Genomic DNA, 27,600 nt, shown 5'->3' on the forward strand with positions numbered 1-27,600 from the left:
GTGAAACTTGCAGTCTACTGTTGGGTTTTTTTTCACCAAAAAAATGAATTATCACATTCTCCCGTATATAAATTAAGCAACTTTGAATTACTAGGAATCGACTACTGCAATCAGCGGGTGCTCATTTACATTGCTGTGGTTTCCTCAGGAAAAAGAAGAGCCGCAGTCACAGTCGTGAAAGGAAGCGAAGCAGAAGCAAAGAGCGCAGGCGCAGCAAAGAACGAGAGAGGAGGAGAAGCAGGAGTAGAGAGAGAAAGAGCAGCAAGAACCGAGAACATCGCCGCAGTCGCAGCAAGGACCGCCGGAGGGTAGAAAGAGGCCGTTACAGGAGCCCATTGTATGTTCACTTTTTCTCTTCAACTTTCTAATTCTATATTTTAAGTAACTACTTTGAAAATCTTAACATTTTTTCAGCAAACCTACTGCAATTACCAAGCATAAGTACTTCAAAAATAATTTCGAACTCCGGAATTAGACAGGAATACTTGGAGGGTAGCTTCTGTGTAGCAATGTGTTCACATCCAGAGCTATAGTATGTTATGAATTGTACTGGATCCTGAATTGGTTTGAGGCCAGTATTTCAGTATGTGTACACCTAACCAGAGCAAATTTGTGATGGGTGGCATTTGATAGACCTCTAATTTATTTCAGCTTATTTTTATACAATACAAATTAGTGTTTTAATTCCTTTTGTTAACACAGGGCCAAAATATATGAATCAAAAGATAATTGTAGTGGTCAACATCCACACTACATTGCAACGGATCTCCGATGGCAGAGGTGAAAATTTCTGCTGCTGTCGCCCATATTCTTACAAGGATACAGTTAATGTGTAATGTATTTGTGTCCATCCTGACTCTTTGGTAGTCACCTGTATCCGCTGTTCCATTAACTCACTGAATAATGGCTCATGCTCGGTATATTGCAATCTAGTGTACTACTGTAAAATGTTAGCTTTGAGTGGATCAAGTCTTTGTGCCATTTTTATTCCCTTCATGATCACTTACCAGCAGGGAAAAAACTATCAGAACTGCTTTTAATTCAAGGGCACATCTTGTAAAACTACAGAGGGCAATTTCTTTACGTAGTATTCCTCCCCAAAAAAATCTACACCAGTCTGCACAACATTAGCAGCACAGATGGCCAATAAAGGACGGCTAATTGGGAATTATTTTTGTGCGGCAATTGGTAATTTAAATCCAGGGTCTACAGGAAGAAAAGTGTCACTTGTGGGGTATTTTTAATCTGTTTCTCTGCTCTTGGTGCAGCTTCTAATCCCGATGTTCTAATATGGTACTGGTATGGTATACATTTTCAGTTTTGCAAAGTTTTTCTTTAAACATCAAAAATACTTGAGGATTGTTCTTGGAGCTGATTTCATTATTGAATTTGAGAACAGCGCTGTTCCATTCTAATTGATCTGTCCACCTACAGTTCTGCTCACGAGTTGACAGCGTGTTTCTGTGTTAGCCACAAGATGGCTGTTGAGGATAATCAATGCTTGCACAAGTAGTAATAGTTTAAACTGACCTCAGTCAAAACAGTGGAATTGCTGATGCTTTAGAAGTTGGGTGTGTACTCATGTAAATTCTTTCTACCATCTTTACCTGCTTAGTTTGGAGAAGCGACTTATGTAAGTATATGTAGTGTTATTTCTTAACACTAAGATTATACTCAACGGTTAAGACCGATAGCTGTTTTGAACCGTAAGGTTGTGAGAATGGGAAATGTATGTTATGGCACCGTCATGCTAACTGTCAGTAACAGTAAGTGGTTAACTTGGTAACGCACATGCTTCACAATCTGACAATCTTACATGTCCTTTTGAAATGGGCGTGAAACTATCCACAAACATTGTAACTGCCACCGCTTTAAAAACGCTTTGTTTAGTTTAATTGACAGAATTCGATAATTCTCATCCCATTCTTATGTTCTGGTAATGGATAAAATGCTGCAAACTTAAATTTACCCAAATTTCAGCAGATTCATGACTACTTCTTGGATATTTCTTCCTCCCTGTTCTCCACCCGCATCTTAGTTATATTTGGAACCATCTTTGCACCTAGTTAGTCTTCCTGTTCATTTAATCGCAATTCTTTTTAGAATGAAACTCCATTCATTCTTTTAATGTTATGTTTTTGTCATTGCTGTCAAACTTTTTTAAACACAAAGCACTTCAATTTAATATACGGTTTTCAACATTTGATGTGATGTGCAACTATCTTAAATGGTCGACTAATTTGAATATTTTGCATTGGTGTGAAGACTTTCTGGATTTGAGATGGTGTCACTGAAATTGTAATTTCCATAGCCTATAACTTGGGATATATAGATTGGAGACATTTTTCCCAAAAACATTTCCCCCCAGAAGGGCTGTCATGAAGGCACGACATACTAATTTTTGCAGTGCAGCATTCTTAAAAGAATGTTAGTAACTTTGCTGTGAATAACCTCTAGACTACATATACTGGTAGTCACGCTGGGGACTGATTGGCCCCTTGAAATTTTAAACATTTTTTTCTTCTGCCAAGCTCTACTTCATTCCATTGTGATTCTCATTTCTTTTGAGAGTGGGTGTGTAGTGGACTTCTCTCCATGTGACTAGGTTTATTCATGTTGATTTAAATAATTTGGGTTGTTCACTGAATATTGGCTAAAGTTTATAAACCCCATTTTCAGACCGTGACTACTTTTAGAATCCATATAAAATAAACCAAAAGCATTTTGTTTTTGCATCACTTTTTTAATGTAAACTGTCTTAAAAGTTAGATTCCATTGTTTTACATTTAGCATTGTTCAAAACATTTGTATCGCATATAGCTCATATTCTGCCCCTTCATTTTCTATTAGTGGCTTTTGCATGTGTGTATTTTGACTGCTTTTTGAATGATTTTCATCAGCATCCTTTTGAATTGGGATTTTTTTGTGTGTAGTTAGTCACAGCAACTTTTATCTTGCATCATTTAAATTTATGTTGATGAAAGGATTAGTTGCATGTGCATCTGGTCATCGTAGTTCTGAAAACCTAGGACTGGGATGGAATCAGGGCAGTCAGTCCTTGGTGCACACAATAAATAAGAGTAGATGGAAAAACAAATCTTTTAACCGGTGGCTGAAGTTAGTGTTACTGCGTCCATTATAAGAAGCTATGTTTCCACTATTGTAAATCTAGCGTTCATGCTGCCATTAGTAATACATGCAAGACTTGTTGATGCATCCCAGCCCTATTGAAAGTATTTTGGCTGAGATGTCTTGTAGCTATAATTGGCTTTCTCTCTTTTTTTTATTCTAGTTCTGGTCCAAAATTCGGCAGTGGTAGCAGCAGCAGAGGGAAGATTGGCATGCAAACCGGTATCAAAATAAGGTGAATTATTAAATTAACTTGTATTTACTGGGAGCGCTACTTAAAATGACAAACTGATCCATTGCTATTTGTAACCCTAAATATAAGTAACACTTTGAAATATGCCCACCAATGTCTAATATTTTTAGCTCGCGTTGATGGCTTTAACCGTTGGGCTGTAAGTTGCAGTCCTGAGGGATGTGTTTTCATGTTTGAAAGCAAGCTCTGTATCTATAGCACATTGATGTAAAACTTTAAAATTAGTTTGTCATTTTTAATTTAACGATTCTGCAGTTTATTTGCACTTTGTGTTAACCTAATGGACAAGAACATTAAAATGTACAGGAATGGGAAGGACCATTGCCATCCATCCAGCTGGTCCCAATCTCCAGAAAACATCATATCTTGCAATCAAGTGTTCCCTCTAATTTTTTGGGGGGCCGTGCGGCCCATTCAAAATTCCACGCATGCGCAGTTTTTCCCCTTTAAAAGCCAGTGAGCCGGCTGCCTGGGATCTCCAGAGCAATGTGTGGCCGCACAGCTTAAAAGGAGCATTGCTTGCTGTTAGTTCTGATACCCCTTTATTAAATTTTTCACCAAGTATTTCCAAATCTTTCTCAATTTGCTGATAAGTCAGCCCCCTCTGTCCTTTAGCTGTCTATTCCACTATCCTGTTGCGTAACTTAGTTAATTCCCAACTGTCTGTTCACCTGTCCTCTCCTAAGTTTGAAACTTGTTCAGGAAGTTAGAATCTTGTGATTTGTGTTCCATTTTCTCAAGTACAGGAAACTTTGGTTTATCCGGAGGTTAAATGTCCGGAATGCTCGAGCCACCGGCAAAAATCAGGAGCCGTTTCGTTAGTTTTTTTTTCACCAGTCAGGCTCTGCAAGGTCTCGCTGAAGCTGTTGCTAAGCTACAGAGACGCTTGCAAGGTACGGCCGACTGTTTAGAAGCAACAGGGTTTGTTGCCAGATACGGAGCTCAAAATCTCTGTTTCAACATTAGCGCTGGTTTGTCCGGCAGTTTTGATGGGACGGCAACAGCTCGGTCCCGTCGGTGCCGGATAGCACAAAGTTTCCTGTATCATTCTATATGCATAATTCCATCTTTCTTAAATTACTTTGTTCAGGTGGAATACAGCAGCCGTATTCTGTTTATCCAAATATTTAATGCATTTCAATAATAGAATATTGGACTACATAATGTTGACTATGAAAATCATTGTGTATTTAGCTCATGACCCCAAGAGGACTTGAATTCCAACAATCTGGTGTTCATAATCCTGAATCTACAAATTCCGCTATATTGCAAAAACTGATTGACAATTCACTGACTCAAATTTTGTCGAGTAGATGTATCTGAGCTCAGTTTCAGAAACCTGTTTTATCACTCTGCTCGTTCTTGGAATCTTGCCAGTCCCTGTTTTACACTGTAACTGTTTCATTTATTAGAACAGTTAAACTACTAGCACGTCCTGCTTTGTGCTTTTGGTACTTCCCCGCAGCGTGCATACTAACTCATTTCTTATGTTCTCTTCCAATTCCAAAGTCGAAGGCGCTCCCGAAGCAGAAGCCCACATAAAAAGGATAAGAGTCCAATAAGGTAACACTTTAGATACAAAGAGAATCTTGATGGGTGGTGGAACAAAAAAAATGCTAATTAGATTTGTACATGGATGCAAAATTGCATTTGGCACAGAAGCAGTGCTTTTCGCTGTTCACTGTAAACTGGGGAAAACCTGAAAAACAATCCAGCCAGATTTACATTGGGATTTAACATTCTGTTGATTTACTTTTTGTTTTAAATTGGGTGGTTGTGTTTTAGGTTGTAAACAACAAATCCTGTTGTAATTAGTGAACAAGGATGGGCCTGATGGACTTCTCTCTCATTTCTTTTCATATGTGACTACTATGATGGTCCACAGTGCAGTTTTTTTAAGTGGGGTACTACTGGCACATATAGTAACTCCTTATACAGGTTTGTCTTTTACTCCGTTTTATAAACTTTTATTTTGTTGTGATATGTACCACTTTTATACATCTAACAGATTTGCTTTCGATGTATCTTTCCGTTTCATTCTAGCTGTTAAAATCAAATTTTAAAAAGCCAGTTTATTGCAGCAGCAAGAATGCGCCAGCCCATCTGCCTTAAACCTCCTGTTCTTGTCCCTAAAATGGCTTCAATTTGGTACATGTGTAGTCCCCATATCTAGCTGTTTTTATTAGGATTTTAAAATGTAAATATAAAAAAAATGTACATGCCAGCTGCGCATGTGGCAAACTGACGGGTGGTGAGTTTTGAAACCTGCTGAACTGACAATTGAGGTTTGTTTGGCTTGGTGTCTGCATATTGTCACCAGAAATACCGGTTGATAATTTAAGTCTGAACACAGTCCTAGTGAAAACTTAGATTGAAGATAATTTGGCATTGATATGATCTTGTTTGCACAGCATTTTGAACGTGTAATCTTTCAGTATCTCCTAAGACATTGACTGTTAATTGTAGGGAGCCAATCGATAACATTTCACCTGAAGAACGAGATGCCCGCACAGTGTTCTGTATGCAGCTTGCAGCACGGATCCGACCTAGAGACTTGGAGGAATTCTTCTCTTCTGTGGGAAAGGTAGGAGTGTCGTGATTGCTATTTATGCTAATTAGGCAATACATTTAATACTTCGCCAGAGTTGCTTAATTCAATAGGAAAAAAATAGTTTTGATTTAAACCCCGTTTGCCCCATGTCTGATTTCAATTTTCTTCAAAACATGTCCTGTAAGCTTCTGGAAATAGTAGGTTTTTCAAGTTTGTATTCGGTCTGAAATGCAAGACGAGGTGCTGCATCAGTATAGTTATGTATGGTTCTATTGTACTTCCTGTGAAATGACGGGCATTTTGGACTAGCGGCTTTTACCTGTGAAACTCGAAGCAGTGGCATGGAGATATGGAACAATGGATATTAAATAGAACATCAAAAAATCTAGCAGGGCTGATTTTCAAAATGCTCTGTGTACCATTTTTGGGGCTTTAGACAGGAAAAAGGAGCAGCTCTATTCCTGTTGGTGGGAGCATTTAAATTCAATGCAGATGATTTCCCTTCCTGCTGCCCACCCCCATCATTTTACTGGATTGGTGTCTGCAACTGCCAGCAAAGACCCTTCCATAGAAACTCTGCATTAGAGTTTGTAGGACTACCTGTAACCTGGTACCTCGGGTAAGTTTTTAATCCTCTGGGACGGAATAGGGGGTTGCACTGCTGTGCTGGAGACCAACTGGCTGCTGTTTCTGACAGCAACCCACATGCTCAGAAAATGCTGAGAATTTACAATGCTACCGATCTTTTTAAGATCACTCCCCTGATCTGGGGGTGAATGCAGTTTCAGAGGCAGTAATCCTGCCAGCACTTGGCACAGTTCATTCAAATAAGCTGAACCAGGGAAGTAGCCAAATAGCTGAAGTTTTATGGTGATTCTGATTCCATTTCATAAATATACTTTATTTAGGGATTAAGTATATTTAAAATTAAGAGGCTTAGTTGGATGGGGTTTTCTGAGAGTCAAGTGACTTTTGTAAACATTCTTATGTAACATGATTTGGTGCTGTTAAATTGAACAAGTATTACACCTCTTTGCGCAGGTTCGCGACGTAAGAATGATATCGGATAGGAACTCGAGACGTTCAAAAGGAATTGCTTATGTGGAATTTGTCGATGTGAGCTCTGTTCCACTCGCAATAGGCCTGACTGGGCAGAAGCTGCTCGGTGTGCCAATTATTGTTCAGGCTTCACAGGTAAGGAATACCATTTTACATCAATATAATCTTCAAATTAGAAATTGCATTAAATTAGGAACCATTGAATTAATAATTGTTTGCTAACAACCCAAGCTGTCCTTGACTAACCCTCTGTCCTTGACTAACCTCCCATTTCTCTCCAAGGCCCTAGTATGTGTTGTTGCTCCCACAGTCCGAGGCCGGCCCGCCCCACAGTCCGAGGCCGGCCCGCCCCACAGTCCGAGGCCGGCCCGCCCCACAGTCCGAGGCCGGCCCGCCCCACAGTCCGGACTATTCTCTGTGATTGTTGCCATGGTGCATTAACCCTCCTGCAGCTTTGACAACACCATTCTCCTCCATTGTCCAGCTTTGTTGCACTCTTGGCTATCTGATCTTAGCCAGAGCATCTCTAGCAATTGCTTTGCTTTCTACTCCTGTGCCAGCACCTCGAGCAATGTTCCCTCTAATTTTTTTTGTGCGCTGTCCCTTTAACTGGCTGTGTGGCCCATTGAAATTTTTGCTCGTGCACAGTTTCTTCCATGTAAAAGCGAGTGAGTGGCCTGCGCGGGACCTCCAGAATGCTGCGCACCCGTGCAGCTTAGCCGGAACATTGCTCAGGCGTCCATCAAGGATCGACTTGCTGAGATGCTCATGCATACCTTTTTTGCTTCCAGATTTGATTGCTCTGTAAATTTCAGCCCATTCTAAGCTCTCCTCCATCGTTCCGCTCCCCCTCCACCTCCCGATCACCCTCCTTGTTAACTTATACTGGCTCCTGGTCCCCCAATGCTTCATTTAAAATTCCCATCCCCTCCATGGCTTCATCCCTGCCTATCTCATTAGCCTCGGGTTCCACAACCCACAGTTTCTCTGACATGCCTTCCACCATTGGTGGTCATTCCTTTAGCCGCCTAGATAATACTCTTGAATTCCCTCGCTAAATTCCTCTGCCTCTCCTCTTCCCATTCCATCTTTTAAGACCCTCCTTTAAACCTAGCCCTTGCTTTGCTAATCTTTCCTTCTGGGGCTCGGCATCTTTTTTTTAAGTCATGCCCCTGTGAGGTACCGTGGGCCATTTTTGTGCATTTAAAATGCTATATAAATACAAGTTGTTAATTGGGTGTGAGTAAATATCACATTTTAATGAGTAACGTTGGATATAATGTTAGAGATTCTAGAGTTTTCCATTCTGGAGTTGGAGTTGGACGAATCTTCGGAGATTCAATGGATAGAGTCCACGACAGGGTGAATTGTGTGTGGTCTGTGGAAGCATAGACTTGATGGGTTGAATGGCAATTTTTGTTCAACGCTTGTATCTAAAATAAGTTTATTTTAACTTTGGTCAGTCTGTGTACCTGTTGCCTTCACCATAAAATGAATTTCTCCAATTTAATATGTTTACTACATCAGACGATGGGCAATCTATAATTAACGCGATATTTTCGCTCCCCAAACATGACACGTTCAGTCTGTCTCGTAAAAAATAATTTAGTGAAACCTCAAGAATTTTTGCAGGAGACAGGACACCAATAGGCTGCGTGATCGGGAGAAACATAAGAACAGGAGGAGGCCATTCAGCCCCTCGAGCTTGTTTCTGCCATTCCGTTAGATATTGGCTGACCTGTATCTCGACTCCAGCTACCCGTCTTGGTTTCATACCCTTGCCTAACGCACATCTATCAAGCTCCGTTTTGACAGTTGCCCCCAGCCTCAGCAGCTTTTTGGGGGAGAGTTTCCCAGATTTTCACTACCCTTTGTGTGAGGAAGTACTTCCTGACATCACCCCTGAATGGCCTGGCTCTAATTTTAAGGTTATGTCCCTTGTTCTGGACTTCTCCATCTACCCTATCAAATCCTTTAATCATCTTAAACAACTCACTAAGATCACCCCTTAATCTTGTATACTCGAGGAACTACAAGCGTAGTCTGTGCGACCTGTCCTCATAATCTAACCCTTTTAGCCCGGGTATCATTTGCAAGAGAAGAACATATTGATTATTTCTACAGGGGAGTGGAATAGCCACATGTACATGACTTTTTTTTAATCCATTCATTCACGGCATGTGTGCGCCGCTGGCAAGATCAGCATTTATTGCCCATCCCTAATTACCCTTGGGAAGGTAGTGTTGAGCCACGTTCTTGAACCGCAGTCCGTGTGGTGAAAGTACACCGTGTTGTTAGGTAGGGAGCTCTGGGAGTTTGACCTAGGGGAGGGGAGGGTGGACTCCTATGACTTTCACATCAGCTGTTTTGTGAGTTCTTCAGCTGACAAAAAATTTGAAGAGATACAAAGTGAGGTGAATCTTGTGTAAAGGGGACAAAATAAGAATCAGGAGTAGGCCATTCGGCCCTTCGCGGCTGCTCTGCCATGGCTCATATTCTCCCTCAACTCCACTTTCCCGCCCGATCCCCATGTCCCTCGATTCCCTTAGTGTCCAAAAATCGTATCGATCTCAGCCTTGAATATACTCAACGACTGATCATCCACAGCCCTCTGGGGTAGAGAATTCCAAAGATTCACAACCCTCTGAGGGAAAACATTTCTTCTCATCCCAGTCCTAAATGGTTGACCCCTTTTCCTGAGAATGTGACCCCTCGTTCTAGACTCCCCAGCCAGGGGAAGTAGCATCAATTGGGCGAGATTTTTGGAGGTTAGAGGCATGAGCACTAAGAGTAGCCGTGCTGGTCAGCGGTGTGTAGCAGCTTATATTTTACTCGCCGTACAAATGGTTTAAAGTCAAAAATTTACTTGGTAAAATACTTGAAAAGAGCCAACTCCACTTTCCTGATCAGCTAATTGGTGTGCTTTTCGTTTCAACCTCTGTTATCTACCAGTTTTCATTATCTGCCAAGATGTTCCCTCCATTATGGTGGATAACAAGGTTCCACTTTTGTGCTAGGGGGAAACTGGGATTTTTCCAAACTTACACTTGTTGGCAAAAATTGAATAAAAGCACCATCATGAGATCCACAATTACTTAAAATGGAACATTTTTTATACTATGTAATTTCATCATTTGTTTTGTCTTGTGGTTCTTGGTAACATTTCTACATCTTGCTCTCAATTTCATCTTGCCTTGACTGCGATCTTAGCGTTAGCCCGATTTTTAACTTGGATATTTGTAAGTACTTGGGAGAATCATTTCTTCCATTGAGAAGTTTAACTCGAGCCATTTATGTAAAACAGGCTGAGAAGAACCGAGCTGCAGCCCTCGCTAACAACCTTCAGAAAGGCACTGCAGGACCAATGAGGCTATACGTAGGATCTTTGCACTTCAATATCACTGAAGAAATGTTGAGAGGAATTTTTGAGCCCTTTGGCAGAGTAAGTATAAAAATAGAAGATTTAGAGGGGCCATGTCACTAAGATTTCAGTAAAGCTAAATGGCAGACATGTGAAATTTCATACTATATCTACTTTCTGTTCAGGGGGAGTATTTTGATCTGTATGCATAATACTCGGTTTAAATATTGGTGATTAAAGATCTGGTAGTGGTGGGAACAGTTTTGAGATGATTAGAATTGCATGGCAATGCAAAATGCATTGACTTGTATGTTTTTATCTCCTCACCTCCAAATAGCATATAGATAAAAGCCTAGTGACAATACTGAAGTGACTGGCTTTAAAAATCGGTGTATGTATCTGCCACGTCCAAACACTACTGAAACGTGTGTTTTTTTTGTGCGTCGTGCTACAGCAAACAAATTGGTCACCGCAGTGTTTCAGCTGACTTGAGAAAGTGACACTGCAGAGCCGTTTAGGTCCGAGGTTCAGCTCCCAATCTGTTGACTGAATTGATTACAGCCAAGGCAACAATAAGTGCTACAATTAGATTCAGCACCCTGTGTTCGAGGTGGAAATCAGTCAGATTCCTGCCCCGACTTGCTGTCCTACTGGAAGTTCACAAATGTTGGATGTCCATGAGGATAAGACCAACCTTGGCTGTAATTCCTCCCACTGTCTCTTAACCTGCTGCTACTCGCTGTCTAGACTCGTACTTGAAGAATAGTTGTTTAGGAGGGCCTATAGAACCAACCCCAGCAATTAGTCAGTACCTTCAAGAGAGATGAACTGGAGACAATTGGTAGTAAAAGCAGGGAGGAAAAATCAATTTTTTCCACTTGAGAGTTTTTGTATTTTATATTTAATCTGGCATGTTATTTTAGTACATTACCGCCAAATCTACTGCTTAATTGAAGTTGAATACCATTCAGATTTAAGTGAGAAGGAATTTAAGATGTTGAAATATAAACCTGAAAATGGAAGTTTGGGATTGTTAATTAATTTAAATTAATCTGTGCCTGTATTTTTATAAAAAATTTAGTCATTGTGCCTTTAAAGGGGCATAGCTCCACCTCTGCAGTGCAATATAATATGCATTGTGCTGCAAAATGTTCTGGTTATAAAACAGCCCATCATCTGATTTACCATGAGCAATGCAAATAGAGCTCCATTAATTATATCCAAGTCTTGCGTCTCATGCTCATCTGCCAGACATCATACTTTATTGCAGTTGCAAGCCAATTTTGTTTTTTTAATAGCATGCGTTGACTTTGAACCTGATATTTCCAAGTTGCTAGCAATTGCTCTTTGACTGTAGCAGTTTGCATCCAACTACAATTATCTGGATTTTGCACTTTGGACCACTTCCCCACAGGGAGCACTCTTCCCTTTTGATGGTGGGTTTGCAATTGGGCAGCAGATTATCTTAAATATATCTACAAAAACATCTGCTCTTCATAGGATTGGGGTGGAAGAAGCCTGCTGAAGATCACCAATCCTTTAGTAGAAGCTGTAGTTTTTGAGCATATCTGACGTAGCTTTGAATTGTGACTTTCTGCTTACTGTTTGCATCTTTAGATTGAAAACATACAATTGATGATGGATAGTGAAACCGGGCGGTCAAAAGGCTATGGATTCATCACGGTAAGTTCACGTTTTTGATCCAAACTCTTCCTTTTTTTTTTTTAAAGGGTTTTTCCATCTGTGTTTTAGAACCTTTTTTCTTCAATTAATAATAACTGAAAGGGAGAAGAATGTTCTAGTAACTGCGTAAAATAATCGATAATGCTAACAACCCGTGTTTTCTTTGTATTATCTGTTCAGTTTTCTGATGCAGAGTGTGCGAAGAAGGCCCTGGAACAGTTGAATGGGTTTGAGCTTGCTGGTAGACCAATGAAGGTTGGCCATGTTACAGAACGATCTGATTCATCCAATGCTAGCTCATTCCTAGACAGCGATGAGCTGGAGAGGACCGGCATTGACCTTGGAACGACTGGGCGCCTACAGTTGATGGCTCGGCTTGCAGAAGGTATCTTGGTGGGAGTGGGTAAAAGGTCTTGAAGCTGATGTGAAATAGTGAGCTTTACAGATTCTTTCTTTGCACTTACTTAAATAGGGATGAAATCACTGTTCCTTCTAACTTTATTTGGTGCCATGCGGCCCCTTTAAGGAGCTGTGCAAGCCATTCAAAATACCGCGCATGCGCAGTTTTTCTACAGGTTGGACCCCGGTAATCCGGCACCCTCTGGACCATTGAAAATTCCGAACCACTGAAGGTTAGGTAAATAACACCTAAAATTACAATATTCTGTTTGTTTATATCGCGGGAAACGGTGGCGCTGCCGAGCTGCTGCTCCGCAAACTAAAGACTGCCGGTTCCAATTCATGCCGGACCACTGAAGGTGCCGGATTACCGGGGTTCAACCTGTATTAAAAAGCCGGCTGTGCGGGTTCCCTGGGGCGCTGTGCAGCTTACACGGAACACTGGATGCAATACGACTTTAAATTCTATTGATTCTGCAGTCATTGCGCTACTCTGAAATCTTATTTCTTCAGTTTCCTAGCACCGGTTTTGTTCTTGATTATTTTTCATAGCAATAGGATAGAAGTTCTTCAGTCCAGTCCAGTCCTGTTTTCTAGTTAGAGACTGACAAACGTGGTGGTGTGTTCTGTCTTTTACCATGCTGTTTGCCTGCTGGAGGATGGTCAGGTTTGCAATACCTCGTCCCCTCCACCCTGAAAGTGCTGACTTAGATAGGCATAGTATGCAGCATTTAATACATTTTTGAATGTGTATGAATTTGTCAGGTGGTTAGTCATAGATTTGGCAGTGGTTATCAGTATTAGTTCTATTACTCTTTTTTTTGATGGTGCAGACTCGTACTGGAGTACAGTTCTGTGTAAGCCTAGATAGTGTGTGTTAGTGGCGCATGGGTGAGCTGAAGCCTGTCCACCTAAAAGCCTGCAAATTAATTACAACTATATGTAATAATTTTTACAGCAGTAGTCACTGGATAGTGATCATAGTCATGCCTCTGTTTACTTCTCACTTCCCCCATCTATCTTATATTTATGGCCCCTAGTCCCCACAAGCGGAAACATCTTTCTCTGTGTACCCTGTCGAACCCCTTTGTAATTTTAAAGACCTCCATCAGGTCACCCCTCGGCCTTCTCTTTTCTAGAGAAAAGATAACCAGCCTGTTCAGTCTTTACTGATGGTTATAACCTCTTCATCCTTGTAAATCTCTCTTGCACCTTCTCCATTGCTTCTATATCCTTTCTGTAATTATAGAGACCAGAACTGTGCACAGTACTCTTTAGTGTAGTCTAACCAAGGTTCTATATAAGTTTAGCATAACCTTTCTGCTTTTGAATTCTATTCCTCTGGAATTGCATTTTTATGGCTTTGTTAACCTGCGTTGTTACTTTTAATGATTGAGTGAATCTGCATCTCTACCCCATTTAGACTCTTATTTTCAAAGCAGTATGTGACCTCCTTATTCCCCTCCCAAAATGCACTGCCTCACATTTATCCACATTGAAATTAATTTGCCATTTGCGTGCTCATTCTGCAAGTTTATTAACGTTGTCTTGTATTGTGTTAGTCTTGCTCAGTATTAACTAATAACCCCCCCCCCCCCCAATTTGATGTCATCCTCAAATTTTGTAATTGTACTTCCGATTCCTGAGTCCAAATCATTTATGTAAATGGCGACCAACAGTGGTCCCAGCACCGATCCCTGTGGAATGGCATTTGCTATGTCCTGCCAGTCTGAGTAGCTCCCTTTAACCCTACTTCTGTTTTGTAGCCAGTTTTCTAACCATTCTGCTATACGGTACCTAAAAGATTTTTGTACTAAATTGTTCTTAATGCTGCGGATATTCTCGGTAAAAAGTCTATGATAGCTCATGTATATATTTTGTTTGGTTCAGGAACGGGACTGCAAATTCCCCCAGCAGCACAGCAAGCATTGCAGATGAGTGGCAATATTTCATTGGGCGCCATGGCTGCAGTAACAGGTAAGGTTGGATTTCGCGACATTCTCGTGTAGTAACTGGGATTGGCTTGAAATGGTGATTGATTCATATTGTTTTGTTGGTCGCACTGAATTGTACGGCACAATGGAAATATCTGCACTTTATCTGGCCGAATTCTTGCCCGAGGCATTAAAACTCCATGATTCTTTTCTTTGTGGCTTGTGCATGTTTTAATTCCACAGCATTGCTGTACCATAAATATACAACCAAATTTTGGGGGAATCTATTCTCCACCTCTACATTATCAACTGGAGAGATCTCCTCCATTGTAGTAGATAATAGATTTTCCATTGTAATGGGAAACCAGCTGTTTCAGAATGTTAGCAAAGACGCTGTACGGTATACCCTTGTATTCTTAACACCTGCCATGGAGTTGTAAAGGAATTTGGGGTTACCTTTGTGTGTTTCCTAAATCGCTAATCACTCGTTCTACTTCTCTTCCTTGATGTTGGTCAATGATGTAGGTGTTTATTTCAATAGGCAAGTGGGCAGGTGTGGCAGTGACAATGCTGCTGAGCTATTGTGTGGAAGTTCCAGCTTCAGTCTATGGTTTGTGCGAGATTAGTTAATCTCACCATGGGCGTCAGAGATGTGCGGGAGCTGCCCTAGGCTAGGGAGGAGGAAATGCCAGGTCACGATTGCTGCCCTTTGACCCCTGTTGAGTAGACGTGGGAGAAGGTGTCCTGCCACCTATACTGTGTAATTTATTGATGCTCACTGTCCAGCCTTACTTGTACAAAATGGTCCCTTGGGGAAGGTGCCAGAGGGTAGAATTACATAGGGAATGCCGGAGAGTCGCTGTTTCCTGTGGATTTACATCTGAGCCATGGGTCACCATTTTCAGGAAGGATGGGGCATGGGAATACTATAAATTATCTACTTATTAATTTTAATAATTATTGACCAGGCACAGTTTACACCTTTGGGTATTATAATCAGGGCAAGTAATTTTCCATGGTGAAATGTTGTGCACATTTCTCCATTTGCATGTAGCTGCCCAAGTATTGCAATTCTGCATATCAAGTCCTAGCAGCAGTGAAAATGCCAGTGTCTGTTTAAAAATACATTGCTTGCCATAACAAGTCCCTAATTAAAAACTTGATTTCTGCGAGTCTTGGCCCAGCACTTTACTGCAGTAACTTTCTGTTGTACAGTAGTTAATTAAATGTTGGTTTATGCAACAAACCCAGAACAAAGAAAAATCAAGCTTGGAATGCAGTAAAATTCTAAATTGCGAGGCTAGTTGAACAAAGATTTGTATGTTAATGAGCATTTGTTTATTTATGTGTGACTTTAATATTTTCCCCTTCTGCTTCATATGTAGATTTACAGGCAAGAATTATCCAACAGACTGAAGGTAAGAGTTTGGGGGTTTTCTCTAGACTGGTAAAACTGTTAACGTTATCACTTGCCTTTATTTGTTAAATAACAAGTGGAAGAATTACAACTTTAGATTTATAGAGCAGCTCTCAGTCCCTTAGGACGTCCCAAAGTGCTGCACAGATAATTAATTACATTTGAAGTATAGTCACTGTTCTGTAAGTTAATCTGTTTGGTTGAGAGATGTTGGACAGGACACCACAAGAACTCCTGTTATTTGGAAAAAGTGGCAAGGGATCTTTTATATCCACCAGGCAGCCGGTGCCTCAGTTTAATACTGGAATTTTTTGAGGATGTAACTGGTAGAATAGATAAGGGAGAACCAGTGGATGTGGTGTATTTGGACTTTCAAAAGGATTTCGATAAGGTCCCGCATAAGAGATTAGCGTGTAAAGTTAAGGCACATGGGATTGGGGGCAAGGTATTGACTTGGATAGAGAACTGGTTGGCAGACAGAAAGCAAAGAGTTGGAATAGACGGGTCTTTTTCTGAGTGGCAGGCATTGACTAATGGGGTACCACAGGGATCGGTCCTTGGACCCCAGCTATTCGCAATATATATTAATGATCAAGACGAGGGAACTAGATGTAATATCTCCAAGTTTGCAGACGACACAAAGCTGGGTGGGTGTGTGTGCTGTGAGGAGGATGCCGAGAAACTCCAGTATGATTTGGACAGGTTGGGTGATTGGGCAGAAGCATGGCAGATGCAATATAACGTGGATAAATGCGAGGTTATTCACTTTGGTGTCAAAAACAGGAAGGCAGATTATTATCTGAACGTCAATAGATTGGGAGAAGGGGAAGTGCAACGAGACCTGGGTGTCCTTGTGCACCAGTCGCTGAAGGTAAGCATGCAGGTGCAGCAGGCGGTTAAGAAGGCAAATGGTATGTTGGCCTTCGTAGCGAAAGGGTTTGAGTACAGGAACAAGGATGTCTTGCTGTAGTTGTACAGGGCCTTGGTGAGACCACACCTTGAGTATTGTGTGCAGTTTTAGTCGCCTTATCTGAGGAAGGATGTTCTTGCCATGGAGGGAGTGCAGTGAAGATTCACCAGACTGATACCTGGGATGGCAGGAATGACATATGAGGAGAGAATGGGTCGATTGGGCTTATACTCGCTGGAGTTTAGAAGAATGAGAGGGGATCTCATTGAAACTTACAAAATTTTAACAGGACTGGACAGACTAGATGCAGGAAGGATGTTCCCGACGGCGGGGGAGTCCAGAACCAGGGGTCACAGTCTAAGGATAAGGGGTAAGCCATTTAGGACAGAGATGAGGAATTTCTTCACCCAGAGCGTGGCAAACCTGTGGAATTCTCTATCACAGAAGGCAGTAGAGGCCAATTCATTAAATATATTCAAGAAGGAGTTGGATATATTTCTTAAGGCTAAAGGGATCAAGGGATATGAGGAGAAAGCAGGGACAGGGTACTGAGTTTGGATGATCAGCCATGATCTCATTGAATGGCGGAGCAGGCTCGAGGGGCCGAATGGCCTACTCCTATCTTCTATGTTTCTATATCTCACCTCAAAAACCAGTACCTCCCAACAGTGCAGCACTCCCTCAGTACTGTACTGAAGTGGCATCCTAGATTTATATATCAGAATTTTGATCCGGCCTATGTGTGGTAAACATCGTAGACCTCCACCTGTTGGAGGCTCTGCATCTGGAGTGGTACCAGCATTGTATCTTGTGATTGAAGCTTTTAGAAACTGTGATGTGTTTAGCCGTTGTGGCCGTGGCACGATACTACAATACGCAACCAACATCACTAACAGATTATCTGGTTGTTGCCTCGTTGCTGCCTGTGGGAGCTTGCTGTGCGCAAATTGGCTGTTTTATCTACGTTACGACAGTGACTACACTTCAAAAAGACTTGGTTGGCTGTAAAGTGCTTTGAGGCACCTTGAAGACGTGAAAGGCGCTATATAAATCTTGTTATTTTCTTTGTGTACAATCCATTCTATTTGTAGCTTTTGTTTAATATCTGGGAGATTTGGAATTTCAAAAGTGTAAACTTACTTGAGCTGACACTTCTTCAGAGCAACATGTTACCATGCAAGGCAGAGAACGTATGTAGGATGCTGTACAGTTAGGATATCAATGACGGTTGTGTAACAACAGCTTGCATTTATGCAGCACCTTTTAACGTAGAAAAATGTCCCAAGGCGCTTCAGTGGCAAAAGCCGACAAAATTGCCAGACTGCAACACACTGGGAATTATAGTTGCTACAGCTGTAAGTGATAGCTACAGGAACAAGGTCATCTCAAACCATAGGCTTTTCAAAGGACTGAGTAAAAATATTAATGAAAATACTCAAGCCGCAAAGAACCGCTTTCTGGGGATGTTTAATTATGTGAAATACGTAGCATTTTTCATTTTGCGTTACAAATCTTGTTTTGAAACTTGGATATTTCAGTTAGTGAGAAGATTTATGAAAATTGCATATCAACAAATCATTGATAATTTGCCCAGGGTTAGATTATAATCGTGATACCAAAAATGTGACCTGACTGACGGAAAGTGTACACTGTTGTACATTTGTATTAAGTTAATGTACCTGGATACATAGTTCTTAGTGTAATTGGTCTTTTATTTTGTACAGGATTTTAAGTTTTTATTATTATTTCAGCACTGAATCCCCCTGTGACTGTAAATGCTCCACCGATAGCGACGCAGTGTTTCCAGCTCTCCAACATGTTTAACCCGCAGTCGTAAGTGTCTTTGAATTCTTTGCCGTTGCTACCACATCATTTAAATTAAGCAACCTTGAATTAGAACTAGACTGTCAGTGAAGTTAGTGTGGGGGAGAAATAACATTAAAAGAAAACTTTACAGGAAAATGAGCAAGTAAGTGCTTTCAATATAAAGCACATCCCTTTGTCCAGTTGCTAAAGGTTCATGTATTCTCCTGCCTGTTAGAGGTAATCAATTTGTTTTTATTGGCATGAGTCTGTTGGAAGGTATTACATTGGGTGTTGTGGCTGATGGGGGACTCTGCTGACTTAGCCAGATCTAACTCTGCATTTTTTTAGCGTCCCTAAATTGTGTGTTTAACAGCTAATCTGATCCTAAGTACCCACTTGCTATCTAAGATAACCTGGTAACTAAGTGTTGAGTTGACAGGTTGCAACAGTCTGATTGTTGCAAGTTCAGTGAAGCTTTGAATGCATTTCGGGCCTTCAGAGATTCTGCAGCCATGTTGTATTCAATTCCTACCCTAAAACAGACATGCTGTTTGCATCTGAGGTCTTGACTCTGACTCTGTAATGGCAAGTGTCATCTGATTCAGAGCAACTATCTGAATCAGTTGGCAGGCTTTGATCGTGTGCTGGTCACTGTGAAACCTAGTTTCAAATTTTGATGATCTGGTGTCCGCTGCCTGAAAAATGTTCACTCTTGCTAGTTATCCCTAGGTCAATGTAATGGTTTTTTCACTCTAACTCCTGCTTTCCTTTGAGACACTGAAATAATACTGGGGTATGGATCTACAGATGTCAGCAGCCTCCGATATCTTTCCCAAAGGTCATCCTTCATTTGTGACCCTAGATGGTGAATAATCAGTTTGGCCATAGATGCCATCATAACTGATCCTATTCCTATAGTAGGAAAAACAGTTAATGTTTCAGGTCGATGACCCTTCGTCAGAACTGGAAAAAGTTGGAGATGTAACAGGTTTTTAAGCAAGTGTAGGGGCAGGGACGGGGAGGGGAGGAAAGAACACGAGAAGGTCTGTGATAGGATGGAAGGCAGGAGAGATTAAGAGACAAAAGGGATGATGCAAGGCAAGAGGACAAGTGAAGAAACAAGAGATGACTCTAGCTCAAGTGTAAATGGCACTGGCAGAATGATGGACAGCTGCCATGTGAGAGAGAGAGAGAGAAAAATGATAGGGGCCGAGGTTATGGTCTGAAATTGTTGATCTTGATGTTGAGTCCGGAAGGCTGTAAAGTGCCTAATCGAAAGATGAGGTGCTGTTCCTCGAGCTTACGTTGAGCCTCATTGGAACAGTGTAAGAGGCCGAGGTCAGAGTGGGAGTGGAGTGGAGAATTAAAGTGACAGGCGACCGGAAGCTCGGGGTCCCCCTTACGGACTGAACGGAGGTGTTCTGCAAAGCGGTCACCCAATCTGCGTTTGGTCTCCCCAATGTAGAGGAGACCACATCGTGAGCAGCGAATACAGTATACTAAATTGCAAGAAGTACAAGTAAATCGCTGTTTCACCTGGAAGGGGTGTTTGGGGCCCTGGACAGTGGGAAGGGAGGAGGTAAAAGGGCATGTGTTGCATCTCCTGCGCTTGCACGGGAAAGTGCTGGGCAAAGGGGGAAGGTTGTTGGGGGTGATAGAGGAGTGGACCAGGGTGTCCCTTCGGAATGCTGAAAGGGGAGGGGAGGGGAAGGGAAGGTGTGTTTGGTGGTGGGATCACGCTGGATGTGGTGGAAATGGCGGAGGATGATCTGTTGAATGGGGAGGCTGGTGGGGTGAAAGGCGAGGACAAGGGGAACCCTATCGTGGTTCCGGGAGGGATGGGAAGGGGTGAAAGCTGAAGTTTTTTAACTTGTCCCATTACCATCTCCTCTTGCCTTGCACCATCATCCCTTTTGTCTCGTAATCTCTCCTGCCTTCCACCCTATCACAGACCTTCCCTCTTGTTCTTTCCTCCCCTCCCCCCTTTCCCTGCCCCTGTACCTGCTTAAAAACCTGTTCCATCTCGAACTTTTTCCAGTTCTGACGATAGCTGACCGACCCGAAACGTTAACTCTTTCTCTCTCCACAGATGCTGCCCGACCTGCTGAGTATTGCCAGCATTTTCTGTTTTTATTTCAGATTTCCAACATCCGCAGTATTTCGCGTTTCTGTTCCTATAGTCACCTGATGTTGGCATGAAAAATTCCAGCGAGGGTTACTGGAGGGCAAACAGCAATAGGAGCCCTGGCCCTTTCCCAGCACAGGGACAATGGAGTTAGATATGCTTTTCAACAGTGCTCTCTGCCAATTCCACGAGTGGCAGGCACCCTCTGGTGGCCAGTATTCATTGGTGAACCATGGCAATGAATACCCACAAGTTATTCCACTGGGGCATTGTAAGCAAGCCCGAACTTAACGTTCACAGGCGCATGGGAACACCACCACCTCCAAGTCACACACCATCCTGACTTGGAAATATATTGGCCGTTCCTTCATCGTCGCTGGGTCAGAATCCTGGAACTCCCTCCCTAACAGCACTGTGGGAGCACCTTCACCACACGGACTGCAGCGGTTCAAGAAGGTGGCTCACCACCACCTTCTCGAGGGAAACTAGAGATGGGCAATAAATGCCGGCCTTGCCAGCGACGCCCACATCCCGTGAATGAATTTAAAAAAAAAAAAACTTCCAAGCAGAGATGGGCAGGTAATAATCAGCAACAAGCACCCTGGCTGGTTTATTCTCTCTCCCTAACCAACCCAAGGATGTTGAGTTTAATTTTAGTGTCCCTCCCTGTTGCCCAGCTAACTTTGGGAATCAAATTTGGGTCCATCCTGTCTTTATGGGTCAGTCACTAGATAAATCCTAGAGACCTGAGGCCAAATTTAATGCCCCCAGTCCTGCCCCAGGAATACACTTGCTTGAAGTAGCAAACTGATTTAATTTAGGACACATTACAGGAAACTTTGTGCTATCTGGAGGTGAGCTATCCGGCAATCTGGAGCCACCGGCAAAAATCAGCAGCCGTTTTTTATTCTTTTTGGTTTTTTTTGCTTTGTTTGAACAGTCAAGCTGTGCAAGGTCTGTAGCTATAGCAACAGCTTCAGCTACAGAGCTTGCAGGCCACACCCGAGTGTTTAGAAGCTGTTGCTAAGCAACAGTGTTTGTTGTCAAATACGGAGATAAGAATCTCCGTATCTCTCAACATTAACTCTGGAGAGTACGGCAGTTTTGAGGCAACGGCAGCAGCTCGGTCCCGTGGGTGCCGGATAGCACAAAGTTTCCTGTAGTTACTTACCACAGTAAGTTATAGTAACTTAAATAAATGAAATAATTGAGTTCTTAATGCTTCAACCTGCGCTTGACTGCTTGTATTCCTCCACCATTTGGGCTTCTAGTGACATAATTATGGAAATGTGAACTGAAGACTTTCAGAAACTACTGAGACTGTATTCAGTTTTCTTTTAAAATTAACTGGATACAAGGATGTTGCAGTGGGAGAATTGCAGGCTCTTTAGTATGTCGTACTAATTACTGTGAAACTTCCTTCTGAAGGGAGGATGATCCAGCCTGGGACCAAGAAATCCGAGATGATGTAATTGAAGAATGCAACAAACATGGAGGAGTAATTCACATATTTGTAGACAAAAATTCACCCCAGGTGAGCAATCTGTCCTGGCAGGGCTTTCTGTTACCAGCATTTTTGCCCTTTGTTTTGTTGTGAATTTGGTGCTGGCAGCCCCACTGAAGCTGGCTGGCTTGAAGCACCAGTGCTTTCACTGGCACTGCAGTTGCAAGGAACGGAATGCGTGAAATAAGCACTCCCATCAAAAAACACTTTATGTAGTGGAATAAAAACAGAAAATGCTGGAAATACTCAGCCGGTCAGACAGCCGCTGTGGAGAGAGAGAAACCGAGTTAAAGTTTCAGGTCGATGGCCTTTCAGGTGACCGTTCTGACGAAAGGTCATCGGCCTGAAACGTTAACACTGTTTCTCTCTCCACAGATGCTGCCTGACCTGCTGAGTTGTTTTCAGCATTTTCTGTTTTTATTTCCGATTTCCAGCATCTGCAGTATTTTGCTTTTGACTTTGTCGTTGTTCTGGCAACACGCTTCGAGTAAGCATGAGAGAGTTGGGTGTATGGGACAGACTTTATTATACAGTATATGTGATCAGTCCATACAGTGCAAAGGGTAGCTTCAGGTTCCCCTCGCTCCTGCTACCTGACTTAGCCCTGCAATCTCGCCCACTTTTATATACACTGGTTGTTTACCACAAAATGGTAACAGGTGGGTTTTTTTACGCGGCGAGTTTTGATCTGGAATGCTCTGCCTGAAAGAGTGGTGGCAGCAGATTCAGTAGTATCATTTAAAAGAGAATTTGATAAATACTTGAAGGGAAAAGAATTAGAGCTATGGGGAAAGAACAGGGGAGTGGGACCCATTGGATAGCTCTATCAGCGAGCCAGCACAGACACGATGGGACAAATGGCCTCCTCCTGCACTGTATCATGCCGTGATTCTATATTTCATAGCCAAACCGACCACCTGACTGCTGACTCCCTTATGATTGTGTCCCTCCCGACTTAGGATTAGCGGTCTCCAGATGTTATCCAGGACGCAGTCTTTATTCCAATGCATCCTGTATTCTTGCTGTTCTATAGCTAATTAGTTCTATAGTTAGACATTAATCACCCGTCATTGTCCGTTCTCGCCAGCACGCCCTTGCGTTCCAGTTGATCAGAGGGCATCTGGAGCGGAACAGTTCCTCTTTGTCCAAGTTCCTTATCTCCTGGTGTTTCCAGAAAACCTGCTGGTCCATTCACCAGTTGCGGTTACTATAGTTCAGTTTGATTATTAACTCTCCAACATGTAGCATGGGGGGAGGAAAACAAATGTAGTGACCGTGTTTCTTTAAAGTATAACTATGGGAGCAAATAATCATACAAGAAAAACTGAAATGCTGGAAAATGAATTAAAACAGAAAATGCTGGAAAAAGAAAAGACGGGTTAACGTTTGAGTGTAATGCTTTGTCAGAACTTGTGCCTGTCAAAAGGTATATTGAGATTTGTTTTCTCTTTTCCTTTAGGGAAATGTCTATGTGAAGTGTCCCACTATCTCTGCTGCAGCTGCTGCTGTTGGCGCCTTGCATGGAAGGTGGTTTGCTGGTAGGTCTTGTTTAAATTGTGCTGAAAGCTTCTTGCACATTGGTCTGTACTTTATGCTGAGACACTATTATGATCCACCCTCCATTTGGCCGACAAGTATTTGTATACGGGGGTTGAATTACAGTGAAAGGATGAGGAAGGTATTGATAGTGTAATATATTATTGACGAGGAAACTTACCTGTGTGGAAAAATGTTTGGCGTTTCAGTGGGCTGCTTGTGTAATTTTTTCCTTTACCAATTTTTTCCCGTTCCTTTACTCCTTGCGTGAAGATGCAGACTTCTTGCTCTGATCTTTGGGTGCCAGTCCCTCTTTGACTTGGCCAAGTTGCTGTTTTTCATATGTGAGCATTAGCATTGTGTGTAGGCAGGTTATTTTATCACTCTGTGTGGGAGGGGGGAGTGTGGTTCGGTTCAGCCCCAATCATGTCTCACCTAAACTCCAAATGTGCTTGCAAGCAGGGATGGTCAGGAATGGGAACCTTGTCACTAAAGTGGAGTGCTGAGGACCCATTGTGGTGCTGCAGTTATTTCACCCTGGCTGAGAATTGCTGAATGTGCTCAGACCCTGAATTGAATCTGCATCTCCCTGGTCAGGTGGCTGTTAGCCACTCCCTTAACCAGCGACGGGATCTGCTCTTGTGCTTGATCATTTTTGATCCAGAATTGAACGGGTTTTTCTTCCACAGGGAAAATGATCACTGCTGCCTATGTGCCACTTCCAACCTACCACAACCTCTTCCCGGACTCGATGACGACCACCCAGCTGCTGACTCCAGCAAGACGATAGGAGCTGCACGGAAATGGGATTTCCAAGTAATTTGGAGGGATGTGGACAATTACATAGTGCTCACCTGTACAGATGATGCAAGTGAAAAGTACTGGGGGGAACTCACAGCTCCCAATGGACTTCTGACAAATATGTTTTTTTTCAATCTTGCCAAGCCCTAGTGGAAGAAAATAAAATGGCAGAAGTAGATTTACACAAGTTCCCCAAGGCTGTTTTATTTTGATTTTTGGTGCAGTGTACAACATTTTGACTACACAGTAGCATTGATAATCTGATCGGCATAAAGGAAAAAGCCTGCAGGTATTGAAAGACAGTGTTCATCTTACTTGGGGTTTTGAAGTTATTTTTGTGGTTTCTGTGATAAGACTACTACGGTCGGGTAGACTCCATAGAAATAGCACTGCACTCTTGTTACCCATTTTAAGTTATATGTTTAGTTCATTGATTTTGGTGCTCTTCTGATCAGACTTGGCAGATGAGCTTATAAATTGTTTTTAAAATATCGGTTCATCAAACTTTTTACGTGAAAATACAATTGCATCTAAGTGCGGTATTGGAAAAGGTAATCTTTGAATACATAGGTTGCAGCTATTGTGAATTAAAGACCACACAGTTAATACTCAGAGCACCGATGATCACTCACTGCATTTATTCTGCTGACCGTGTGGAGTCCCAGTTGATTCAGCGAGATAAGGGTTAGTGGCCCTGCTGAAACAATCTATAAGGCAAGTTATGTGGAGTGTTGAAGTGAGTTTACATACAATTGGGGAAAAAGAGGTCCAGTTAAGCTTCTTTAAACTAACTGGAAAAGTGGCCCTGTCTGTGGCTACCCCAGATTTTTTTTTTGGTTGTTTGCTAGTGATTCATATTGCCAACCATTTTAGGCTGATGTATTGATAGCCTGGAGTTCAAACATGAAGGGGTTACCCTGACGTCCAGAAGTTTGGATTAGTGGCAGTTACGGATATACTGTGGATCTATTCAGATTTAAATTTTGTGCGAAAGGCACACACGAGGGAAAATTTCAGCCGGCTTCCCATTCCACGTTCCAAATAGATAAACTGGAGTGGTTTTCTATACAAGTGTCAGCCTCGACCTGTCTAATATTAGAAGCATCTAGACATCTAAACGCCTAGTTCTGGAAAGTGTTTAAAAACTAGGTTTGGCTCGCATTCTTATGACCAAAGTTCTGGGTTTTCATTATATAAAAGGTAAATTGCAAAGAAACTGAGTTCTAAATAGCCTTTGTGTACAGCTGGTCTCTAGGCAACAGTTTAAGATTAAAACTATTGTATATACAGTTTGCCTTATTTGGTCTGTTCTCAGTGGTGACTTTCGCCCCCCCCCCCCCCATGAGCTTTTCTTGTGTAAATACAGTTATAACAGTGATGTGCTATCCTTGTGCTTCCATAGGACCTAGGCCAGACAAATTTAATCTTACCTTAAAATATATCAACTTTTGGCTGAATAAAGATTGGTGGGGGGCGGCGGGGAGGGAATAGAAAGTCAAGAATAGCACCGAGTGGGAAATGAAACGCTGCAACGTTGCTGAAGCTGGTCAGAAGCTGCAAACAATTACAAACCTCATTAGTAAGGCCTCCCTGACTCAAACGAGAAGTATTACTATCCGCCGTTTGTAATTGATGAAAGGGGTCAAGGTGTAGAGTTCATGTCGGGAGGGTGTGTTGTCAGTTCGCAAGGGTTGACTGCATGGACTGGCTTAAGTTGTAGTTTGGAGCTTTCCCCCCCCCCCCCCCCTCTTAATTGCATGCTTTGTTCTTGTTTTTTTTTTACTGTTGTCAAATAAGATGAAAGCCAAATATAATCACTTTCAGTGCATCTTCTATTGGATACTAATTACAGGTAAGCATAGTCTTTCTGTAATTTAATTTCATGCGTTTAAATTGAAACTCGAGGCCAGTTTAAAGCAAATTGTTTCTCACTGCCTTTATGTTGTAGAAAACCTTCAGCAGAAAAAAACCCATTGGAAAAGTTCATTAATAAAGATTTCTTTATAAATGCACAATCTAAAAACGAAGATGGAAAGGGTAATAGTAATTTTGTCTGGCCGTGCATGGTGTCTTTTGCTGTTCTTTTTTTTAAGCTCTATGAGCTCCAGAGTGTAAACATTACCTGATTTTTTTCCCTTCTGTAGTGTGATTTAAAAGCAGCCTGGTATTTCTATTCCAAAGTAAGGATTTTGTAATTGGTACAAATTTTGTATAAAAAAAATGCAAAATCACTCAATAAATAAGAGAAAAACACGTGGGGAACATCTGAATTTTGTTTGCATGGATATTGATGGGTGTTGTGTACAAGTTTGAGTAATTCAACCCATTTGGGCAGTGGTTCTTTCATTTTTTTTCCATTCATGTGGAAGTTCATGCATTCCTTTCTGGCTGTAGGTGGTGTTGTGATCCAGGCTTTTCTCCCAACACTTTCTCTTTGTGTTCAGATCAAAAAGACCCTTTCTTGAAGCAAATCAAACCTACTACAAGCCAAAACCCTTACCCTTAACATATGCTGTGTCTGGGAACTGCATGCCCAGAATTAACACAAATCTTCCAATTGTAATATAGTACACCATATGGGATGTCCACCACATTATTGTGTTTCTCAAAGGAACTAAAGTACCACAGCAGACCAATGCATATAAGCTGACGGTACTTGGTCAGATTAATTGATACCTGGCAGCCACTAGAACGTTATGTTACTGAACTAGTAATCCAGAGACAGGAGCTTAAATCCCACCACCGCAGCTGTGAAATTCAAATTCAGTTAATTCAATAAATCTGGAATAAAAAGCAACCGGATTGTCTTAAAAACCCATCCGGTTCACTAATTTCCTTTAGGGAAGGAAATCTGCCCTCCTTACCCGGTCTGGCCGATATGCGACTCCAGGCCCACAGAAATATGGTTGACTCTTAACTGCCCTCTGAAATGACCGAGTGTGGTAAACCACTGTTATACCTGCCTGTGTGGGTGTTTGTATTCCACTGTGTACATGTCTGTACATGCCTCGGCTGACTCCTCCCACGAGTCCAGGTATAAAGGTGACTGCTCCACAGTCCCTCTGTATTCTGGACTGGTCGACCACTCGAGGCACACCTTCATTCTCTTTTTAATAAAAGCCTGTTAGTTAC

At 42.0% G+C, this 27,600-nt stretch overlaps 1 protein-coding gene across 15 annotated transcripts in view; it reads left to right on the plus strand.

The window, feature by feature from the left end:
• The window catches only part of rbm39a (RNA binding motif protein 39a), a 41,199-nt gene extending 14,478 nt beyond the window's left edge, over nt 1-26,721 (plus strand). For 9 of the 15 annotated variants that reach the window (XM_086005822.1, XM_086005828.1, XM_086005833.1 and 6 more), the window contains 17 exons: nt 149-337; nt 703-780; nt 1,616-1,633; nt 3,293-3,364; nt 4,892-4,945; nt 5,273-5,320; nt 5,849-5,966; nt 6,975-7,127; nt 10,297-10,434; nt 11,971-12,036; nt 12,217-12,421; nt 14,326-14,412; nt 15,755-15,787; nt 18,448-18,529; nt 22,056-22,161; nt 23,591-23,669; nt 24,357-26,721. In XM_086005822.1, the coding sequence (XP_085861948.1) occupies nt 149-337; nt 703-780; nt 1,616-1,633; nt 3,293-3,364; nt 4,892-4,945; nt 5,273-5,320; nt 5,849-5,966; nt 6,975-7,127; nt 10,297-10,434; nt 11,971-12,036; nt 12,217-12,421; nt 14,326-14,412; nt 15,755-15,787; nt 18,448-18,529; nt 22,056-22,161; nt 23,591-23,669; nt 24,357-24,457 (1,627 nt within the window). In that variant the 3' untranslated portion in view covers nt 24,458-26,721. Of the gene's footprint in view, nt 1-148; nt 338-702; nt 781-1,615; nt 1,634-3,292; nt 3,365-4,891; nt 4,946-5,267; nt 5,321-5,848; nt 5,967-6,974; nt 7,128-10,296; nt 10,435-11,970; nt 12,037-12,216; nt 12,422-14,325; nt 14,413-15,754; nt 15,788-18,447; nt 18,530-22,055; nt 22,162-23,590; nt 23,670-24,356 lie in introns of those variants that run through there. The other 6 variants (XM_086005826.1, XM_086005829.1, XM_086005827.1 and 3 more) reach the window with 6 other exon arrangements.
• The last annotated feature ends 879 nt before the right edge of the window (nt 26,722-27,600 follow it).

The sequence above is a fragment of the Somniosus microcephalus genome, chromosome 13, assembly GCF_052327205.1.
Source record: "Somniosus microcephalus isolate GS21.2 chromosome 13, FLI_Smic_1.0, whole genome shotgun sequence".
In the NCBI taxonomy this organism is placed as follows: domain Eukaryota; kingdom Metazoa; phylum Chordata; class Chondrichthyes; order Squaliformes; family Somniosidae; genus Somniosus; species Somniosus microcephalus.